The 9,764-nt window shown below is 44.8% G+C and overlaps 1 protein-coding gene across 2 annotated transcripts; it reads right to left on the reverse strand.

Annotated features, from left to right (window-relative positions):
* Positions 1-6,802: 6,802 nt before the first annotated feature.
* On the reverse strand, positions 6,803-8,809 carry LOC100671803 (ribonuclease pancreatic). Of its 2 annotated transcripts, none has more exons than XM_003421601.3 (2): positions 8,801-8,809; positions 6,803-7,861 (listed from the first exon to the last, which is right to left on the reverse strand). In XM_003421601.3, exon 2 carries the CDS (start codon positions 7,834-7,836, stop codon positions 7,333-7,335), a length of 504 nt encoding a protein of 167 aa, XP_003421649.1. In that variant the 5' UTR covers positions 7,837-7,861; positions 8,801-8,809; the 3' UTR covers positions 6,803-7,332. The 2 variants fall into 2 exon arrangements, with proteins under 2 accessions (XP_003421649.1, XP_064148337.1); XM_064292267.1 differs by lacking the exon at positions 8,801-8,809 and adding an exon at positions 8,730-8,762.
* Between the last annotated feature and the right edge of the window lie 955 nt (positions 8,810-9,764).

Consider the following 9,764-nt stretch of genomic DNA (forward strand, 5'->3'; position numbering starts at 1 on the left):
TGTTGAGAGAATATATCTGAGCTAAATCAGATCTCAGTGACATGACTTTTTTAGGGGTGCCCACCCACGCATAGCCAGAAACTTCATCCCACTGCCTAACACTGCTAAACAGGGTGAAAACTCGTCGGGACAGTCATAAATGTAAAGGGACTTTGGGATGACCAAGCCTATCGCCCTGGTTTTATAGTTTAGGAAGCTGGGGTCCAGAGAGAAAAAAAGATTTACTTTAGCGAGCTAATAGGAGGGCTACGACTAAACAAGGGTGTCTTGGTCCAGTTATCCACCCCGATGCATACTCAGGGAAGTAGGAAAGAGAAGAAGGAAACTGATCCTGAGTGTAGGTGATCCCCAGGCTGTAGCAAGAAGAAACCAGAGAAAGAATGACAACGGGAGTGATGAGCTTTAAAGAAGTCACCATGCTCACTAGTAAAACTTGCCCCATGATTCTCTGTCCATTCAGATTAGCAACTTTTTTTTTTTAAGTATTAATTAAGAAGATAGTAAGGGAGTGGGAAGGACAGGTAAGCATGGAAGGAAGAAGCTGAGAAGGCCTCTTCCTACCTACACTTACTGCGAGCCACAAAGAAACCCATAGCCCATGCAGAATCATTGAACGATGTACAGAAGTACTGTGCAATTTGTTCCCCTAGAAAGTTGCTCCTGGGAAACAGATTTGAGATACTGCCAGGTATGTCGCTGGCTAGTTGCAGACAGGTACACTTTCGTTTTTTTCCCTCTATTAGGACCTCCATCATGAGTCATCACGCATGGAGGGCTGTCCCACATTCATGATGATCCGCTAAAGCAGTGTTGAAGTCGGCTTCCCCAGAGATGCCGACCATGAGCCACTTTAGTGTTCCCGTTTGCTCTGTGAGGTCTGGATCAGACTAAGCAGGCAAGAGTGGAGACTGGGAACAGCCTTTCATTTCATAATTAGAACAGTCAAAGTAAAGTGCAAATCCTGACTGAAGCAGCACATAGAAAGAGCCGGATGTGATTATCAGTTACCCTGTTAATTGAGGAGTTCATTTCAGATGTAGATGACTGATCGGTTTTGATGTGGGATAATGCTTGGCTGGGGGACTATTGGCCACCAGAGATGAAGGAAGAATTCACAATAGAGAGGAGGAGGGAAGGAGGAGGGATGAGAAGAGTGAGGAGAGAAGAAGCAGATAACACCATAATTTTATTAGTACACTTAAAACTGCTAGCGGTGAGAAGGAGCTGGGATGCGGAGATGTGTTTACATGTCCATTGAGAATGCATAATTCTTGAAGCTCATTTGCTTTGAGGATTCTTGAAAGTTAACACTATCCTTTTGTGATGGTTAAGATTGTGTGCCAACTTGGCTGGGCCATGATTCTCAGTGTTTTGGCAGTTACATAATGTTGTGATCACTTCCATGTTGAGATTTTATGTGTGATCACCCCCGTGATGGGATCTGCTATGAATAGCCAATCAGTTGAAAAGGAGTTTCCTTGGCCATATGGACTGCTTTGAATATAAGTGAACATTCTGGCAAAGCTTGGGGGTTTTTTGCTCATGCTGGATCCACTGGCTGGCTCCTGTTCACCTGACCTCTGCTTCTTGGGACTGGAAATAGCAGCTTACCTTTGGTCTTTCCTGCTGATCTTGGGATCCATCAGTTTTCACAGCCTGTAAGAGCCCTGCTCTCTAACCTGCTGATCTTGGGTTTGTCGGCCCCTGTGTCTATGTGAATGAGGAGAAGTCTCTATCCTGACCCAGCCTTGGGACGTTCTAGCCTCTACAACCACATGGGCCATTGGCTTGATATAAATCTCTCTCTGAATATATGCATTTATATACTTTACTGGTTTCACTTCTCTAGAGAACCCAGCCTAAGAAACCTTCTTAGAAGAATTACTGGATACAGTCATTTCTGTCTTCAAGTAGATAACCATCTTTATGGATTGAATTGTGTCCCCTAAAAATATGTATTGAAATCTTGGGTCCTACACCTGTAAGTGGAATCCTTGGGTTCAAATGATTAACATGTTCAACAGCTAACTGAAAGAGTGGAGGGTCAAGTTCACCCAGAGGTACCTCAGAAGAAATGCCTGGTGATCTATTTCTGAAAAAACAGCCACTGAAAACCTTATGGAGCAGTTTTATTCTGATATGCATAGGAGCACCATGAGTGGGAATCCACTTGACTGCAGCTGGTTTTTTTATTCCTGTAAATACAATCCTGTTTGGAAATAGCGTTTTGTTATATTAGATAACACCTGAGTATAAAAAAAAAAAAAAAACCAAACTCGTTGCGACTGAGTCGATTTTGACTCAGACTGACCCTGTAGGACACAGTAGAACAGCCCCATAGAGTTTCCAAGGAGCAGCTTGTGGACTAAAACTGCAGAACTTTTGGTTAGTATCCAAATGCTTAACTTCGGCTCCACCAGGGCACCCCACTGAGTAGGGTGGATTCTTTTTCTTCCCCATGGGCTTTAGAATTACTTTTCTTTTTTTCAATTTTGCTTTTGATGAAGGTTTACAGAACAAATTAGTTTCTCATTGTCATGGATTGAATTGTGTCTCCCCCAAAATATGTGAATCAATTTGGCTAGGCCAGGATACCCAGTACTGTGTGATTGTGCACCGTTTTGTCATCTGATGTGATTTTCCTGTGTGTTGTAAATCCTCCCTCTATCATGTTAATGAGGTGGGATAGGTGGCAGTTATGTTAATGAGGCAGGACTTCATCTATAAGATTGGATTTTGTCTTGCGACATTTTCTGTTGGGATATAAAGGGGAGAAGCAAGCAGAGAGACAGTGGGACCTCATACCACCAAGAAAGGAGTGCCAGGAGCAGACCATGTCCTTTGGACACAGGGTTACTGTGCGGAGGAGCTCCTAGTCCACGGGAAGATTGATGACAAGGATCAGAGCTGACAGAGAAAGCCTTCACCTGGAGCTGACACCCTGAATCTGGACTTCTAGCCTACTAGACTGTGAGAGAATAAACTTCTGTCTGTTGAAGCCATCCACTTGTTGTATTTTTGTTACAGCAGAACTAGACCACTAAGAAACTCATTGGCCACCAACCCAGCTATGTGTTCACACTCTCCCCTTCTTGACCTTGGGTTCCCCACTTCTATTCGTCCAGCTTTCCTGCCACCTCCTGCCTTCTCGCCCTTGCCCCTGACTGGTGCCCATTGAGTCTTGTATACCTGGTTGAGCTAAGTGTACATTGTGTTTTAAGGGCCTGCCTAACCTTTGGATGAAAAGTGAGCCTCATGAGTGACTTTGGTACAGAGTAAAAGGGTGTCCAGAGGCCATACTCTTATGGTTTCTCCAGTCTCTGTCAGACCAGTAAGTTTGGTCTTTTTTCTGTGACTTTGAATTTTGCTCTATATTTTCTCCACCTCTGTCCAGGAACCTCTATTGTGATCCCTATCAGAGCAGTCAGTGATGGTAGCTAGGCATCATCTAGTTGTGCTGGAATTGGGGTGGATTCTAAATCTTAACACTTGTGAGTTATAAAAAGAGCAGAATGGATACAGAGACACATGAGGTATGACTGATGCCATGCGAGGGTTGACACAAGGCAAGGGATGCAAAGGATCCAAGGAATACCCGGGGCCATCAACAAGGAAGGAATTGACTTGGTCAAGCGCCTATTTGGACTTTTAGCCTCCAGAACTGTGAGAAAATAAGTTTCTGTTTTTTAAAGCCATCTACATGTGATATTTCTGTTACAGTAACCCACCACAGTAGCACTTGGTAATTAATTCACCATCTTAACAGTTTAGCTCCTGAGGGTTAATGTAACCCTAATAGTCCACATGTTTTCTGTTTTTCAAAATGGGCCGTTAAGAGCTTGACACAACTAATGCCGTGATGAACCTGTAAGTTTTTTTCTGCCTGCCTTCTCCTTTCCATGTGTCTTTGTTAAGGACTTTATTTTGTTCTGCCTGGGCACTTGTAACTTACTACCCCCACATGAAGATTAGAGAGTCCAGATGTCTGGCATGTGTATCTTCAGTCTGATAAAGAGTCTCTTGTAAATATCTTATAATGAATAACTCATCTGGTCATGCTATCTCCAGGCTATGTGCCAAAAAGTCACTTCTAACACTTGTAACAGCCATATATAATTTCTAATGTAAAAGTACCTTTCGGGACTCCATAAAGACAGCCTGCATTGCTGTCGCACTTTCTGTTCGTGCCACCTCCTAAATAAACTTTCTCTCTCTTTCTGACTTAGATTACCTTTCTTTGGCCTGACTGCTCCAGGGCACAGACCCAAAGAGGGCAACAGTTAAGATTCATCTGCACAGACTCTTCTCCTACAAAGCTTTTATTTGTGGGTGGCAATACTCTCCCAACATTTGCTCCAAGGAACAAGACCTCTCATTTGCCCCCAGATGGCTGTCTCTCCTTGATTGTACCTGATCCTCTCCAATACAAGGCTTAGTCTTTCCTCTCCATGTTTCCTCCTATTTAAGGCACTTTCCCTTCCCACGGGCTCCCTGGCTGTGTACAGCCTGCACCTGGACTATCCATATTCACCTGTCACCTTATTCCCAAGATAGAGGTCCAGCTGTCCCACACCTGGGAACTATTTTATGTAGTGTTCACTTGGCACTAAGCCCCCTCGCCCCAAAAAATAAAAATTTCCGTGGAGTCGATTCCAACTCATAGCAACCGTATAGGACAGAGTAGAACTGCCCCATAGTTTCCAAGGGGTGGCTGGTGGATTTGAACTGCCAAGCTTTCAGCTAGCAGCTGTAGCTGGAGGGAAAGTTAGAAGCTTTGGGTCTGGGGACAATGTCGAGGTGAACACAAGAAAAATTTGACTAAAGAAGACTTAACTGAGAACTTAAGGTTTCCTTTTTACTTCATCATCCTCACTTCCTGGTAGGGAATGAGATTTCCATTACCACAGAAATGCAAGGATTTCTGGGCACTCTATCATCCCTAAGCCTCCTTCCTCAGTTGGAAGCCCCCAGACTAAGGGTTCACTTTACAAAAGGAAATCACCCTCCACCCTTGAGTTGATTCTGACTCATAGTGACCCTATAGGGCAAAGTACAACTGCCCCATGAAGTTTCCAAGGTTATAATCTTTTATAGAAAGAAGCCTCAGTGGCATAATGGTTAAGCATTTGGCTGCTAACTGAAAGGCCGGTGTTTTAAACCCACCAGTCACTGCAGGAGAAAGATGCAGCAGTCCGCTTTTGAAAACATTCACAGCCTTGGAACCCTAACTACGGAGCAGTTCTATTCTGTTCTCCTATAGTGTCGCTCTGAGTAGGAACTCGACTGGACAGCAATGGGTTTGGGTTTTTTGTTTGAATCATGGAGATTATCACATTTTTCTCCTGCAGAGTGGCTGGTGGATTGGAAACACCGACCTTTCAGATAGCAACTGAGCACTTAACCGCTGCACCACCAGGGCTTGTAATGACAGAGCTGGTCAAACTGGCTAGAAGTAGGGCCTTTCTTTAGTTTTACGACCTTGTCTAGAGCCAGAAGCAACTATGAACAAGGGGTCAGATGAAATGATTATGTGATGACTGAAGCCCTACGTCTAGTCCTTTAAACAGCTTTAATGAAGGGTAGCCAAAAACTGAGCCACAGGCCAAGTATTCTGAGAATCTCTGAGATAGAGAGTACCAAAGAGCTCAGCGAGAGAGCCATGGATCCACAAAACTTCATGGAGGTAGACTGGGGTATTTTCCTATCAGACTTAGACTCTCTGGTAGCAGAAAGAACAATGACTGGGAATTCAGGAAAAGTGGATTCTAGTCTCAGGTGTGCAATTCACTAGCAGTGAGCCGTGAGCAAATTTCAACATTTCTGAGTAAGGTGAGGGTTCAGGGATGGCAAACATATGGCACACACACTCTTTCCCTTCTTGTGCCTTCAGTAGAGGCTACTGTTCAATCACATCACTACTTAGAATTTTTTTTCTGCGACATTCTAAGCAGCCCTGTCAATTAATTAGTTGACACACAAGCTGAAACCTACTTGCTGTCTCGTAATTCTCTAACATTTCTTCTAGCTCTAAAATGTATGGTTCCAACTTTCCATGTACTAGAGCCAATATGCCCATTTTTCTGATTCAGTAATAGCTTATTTAAAAAGAGGAACATAATTTTATAGGCTCTACCTCCCCACCCTGAGACTGGCAGGGTCTTCCTGAAGTCATGCTATCCTTCCCTCCGTGCCAGAGTCTTGGCCATGACCCCCTTTTATCGAAAACATCCACACTGAACAGCGTTATGCTTGAAATCAAGGAATCCAAAAGAGATGGAATTCTTTCAGGTCACTAAAAACTAAGAGTAAGAAGTGTAGGCATTTAATTATTCCATTCACTACTGCCCTAAGCAAGGGGTGCAGTGGGAAACTCTCACCTTCATTGCTAACTGAGTGGTAAGGATTAGCATGAATCCAATCCCCCAAATGTGGTAATGGGTCTAATACTCGCCATCCCACTTCCCCATCCTCATCACCAGTAGCTCAAATAGCACACTTCCTCTCCAATGTTAGCCACCCAGAGCTGGGTCAGAAGTCACGAGTTAAAAGGACATCAACTCAAACCAGCTGCCCATGCAACATTTCTTGGACTCTAGCCATTCAGAGCTAGGTATGACACTAAAGGTTAGAAGGACACCATCTTTCAGATTGCCAAATAGGCAGACACCAGCCTCTCCTGGCTCTCACCATCCCTGTGGGTTTGTTAATTTGCCAGAACTAATCTTAGAACCTTTAGGAGAGTATACCATTCTTATGGCTACAACTTTATTACAACCAAAAAGGATACAAACAAAAGGACAAATAGGGTGAGGTCTGGGAGGGGTCAGAGTGAAGCTTCCATTTCCCAAAGAGGGGTGCACTATCCCCTCCCAAGCATGGTCACCAACCATGAAGCTCCATCTGAGCCTTAGGGCTCAGGGCTCTTATCATCTTCATCCCATGGCCAGGATAGATTACATAATGCCTGAACAGCATCAGGCTCCTACGTTGACCCCTCTTGTGCTGGTCAGCCCCCCATTCATTAGCCTCAGGTATTAGTATGGCTCAAAAGAACAGAAAACGAAGGCCAAAATGCTTTTTGCAAAGTGATCCCACACCTCACATATGTTCACAGATTTAGTTAATTTTATACTTCTTGCCCTTGCAGGAAAGCAATTACAGAAACACTGCCTGGGTAGGGACAGCTTCAGGATTCCATGTGGTTGCAACTATATTATATAAAGAGAAGCGGTGAAGATGTAAATATAATCCCCAAATCCCCGCCCCTAACGGCCAAAACCACTGAGGGGCAAGACCCAGACCCATATGTGTGTTGTGACCTAGATGTCACAGTCATGAGGTGGTGAGGGTATGTGTGCTCTGGCCTAAGGAGGAGACCTCCACTGAACCATCAAAGTGGACAGGCACATACGGTTTCCCCTTACAGGCCACGATGATATGTCTCATCTTGTTGCTGGTCCGGTACGCACAGTTGGGGTACTTGGAGCTGCCCGTCAGGCGGCAGTCTGTGATAGGAATGCTTGAGTTGCTCTGGTGGCAGTTGGGCTGCCCATTCTTGCAGGTGATGTTCTTCTGGAGGCAGATGGCCTGGACATCTACCAGGGGATTGTGCACAAATGTGTTCACTGACTTGCAATATCCCTTTGTCATATTACGGCGCCTCATCATTAGGTTGCAGTAGCTGGAGCTGTTGCTAGGATTGCTGTCTGAATCCATGTGCTGCCGCTGGAACTTCCTGGCTGGGGATTCCTTGCCCAGGGAAGGCTGGGCCCACCCCAGCACCAGCAACATCAGGGCTAGCAGAGGGAGCAGGACAAAGGACTTCTCCAGAGTCATGGTTGTCTCACTCACCTGGGGGAGCCTGCCCAAGAAAGGCAGAGAGATGGAAAAACATCCTCTTAGAAAGAACACCAGCTCCCTCTTGTGGGTTCCCTGGTTTATAGTCTCCCTTTTAGGTCAGCCAGATAGAAGCCCCTCTTCCTGATTTTCCAAGTAAAGAGACACTTACATATACTCCCCTTCAGGAGCATTTTAATCTCACTAGATAGAGAAAGAGCTCCTGGATGGTACAAATGGTAAAGTACCTAAGTACAAAAGTTGGTAGTTTGAACCCACCCAGAGGTACTTCAGAGGACAGGCCTGACAGTCTCCTTCCAAAAGTTCACAGCCTTGAAAGTCCTGTGGAAGAGCTCTACTCTGCACACATGGGGTTGCCATGAGTCGAAATTGTCTGTCAACAACAACAAGGTAGAGGAAGGTCTTCTTCTCCTCTAACCTGACCTAAGCCTGGCACTACTTCACAGTACTAACAAAAATTTAAGAAGCAACATAAAATCCTGGCAGTCCTGTCTGGATCCTATAGTTTCTTTGCTCTAAAATATATTTGAAAAATAAACATTTGTACCTAGTGCTTAAATGGCTCATTAGAAAATCATTTTGAATAAACCATGAGCCCAGTAGTATCCCTGAGGTCCACCAGGATGTTTAGGATCATGGTTGACGGAGCCTTCTTGCCCTACAACACAAGGGAACCTCAACCCAGTACCTGGTACAGGCACTGAAAAAGCGGTTCCACGGTATTCTAAAGAGATATGCTCCCTTTCCCTAACTTGGAGGCTCCCCCTTCTCCAGTCCATAGGTTCTCTGGAGCCTTAATTTTCCACTCCCCACTCCAACTCTTCCCCTGAGCGATGATTACCTGGCCCAAGCTTTCTCTTTGATAGCCTTACCCGCCTTTGCCTTCCTCCTCTCCGACCATTGAGCAGAAGCACATTCTGAGGATATCTTTTGGGCAGCTTACCTTGGTCTCCAGGAGAGAGCAGATGGAGTTTCTGCTATCACTTGTCCCCAGGATGTGAACCTTATACAAATTGCAAAGGGTCTTGGCTTCCAAGAAAGGAAGGGTGGGAGGAGCCTGTTGGGATCAGTCCATACAGAAGCAAGGACTGAGGGAAGAAGGGTGGGGAACCACTCAAGCCACCCCCATCTCAGTGTTGCTGGGGAAAGTGTGTCTTTGCTTCTAGAAGTCTTTCTTACCTTGTGAGCCTCATCTCTCTACTGATTCCCTAGGAACGGTGGAGAAACTCACTAGGGCTGCTGGCACCCAGACTTCACGAATCATTGCAAAACCTTTGTTATCACTTAGGGGCTAATTTTCACCAAGAAGCCCTTGGACCTTAACAAGGGCACTGCTTTAAGAAATTATATTGAGGTCATTATTCCCTGTCCTTAAGGTGTGTGTTTGAGTATAGAGAATGTGACCAAGTTGGAGCTGGGCTCAGAAGGGCTCACAAGGACACATCAACTGGGCCCTGAGGTGTAAAGACAATAGATAGAATAATCTTGGAAAATATCTCTTAGGGAAACTTTCACATAAGCCAGAACACAAAAGACTTTCTACTTTTATCTTTCTATTAACATTTAGTGAATAGAAATTTGTTGGACCAATGGAGACCCTCCTGACTGTCACCCTCCTGACTGTCCTTACTGAAACCTGTACCAATGATTGTTAAGAAAGACAATTCGAAATGTAGGATGACAGTTTCTAGCCAGTCTGTGAAAAGATGAAGCTTTCAGTGGTTTTGCCCATTTGTAATGTTAATATATACTGAGGACTCTGTAACCTTCCGTGGACTCAGTCAGACATGGCTGTGGCAGTATGGTTGTCCGTTTTCCCACTTTTGTCTATAATTTCCTTGGACTCAGGCAGACATGGCTGTGGCAGCAAGCTTATCTGATTTGCCATTCTTGCTTACTCTGTAATA

The sequence above is a fragment of the Loxodonta africana genome, chromosome 10 (assembly GCF_030014295.1).
Source record: "Loxodonta africana isolate mLoxAfr1 chromosome 10, mLoxAfr1.hap2, whole genome shotgun sequence".
NCBI lineage: Eukaryota > Metazoa > Chordata > Mammalia > Proboscidea > Elephantidae > Loxodonta > Loxodonta africana.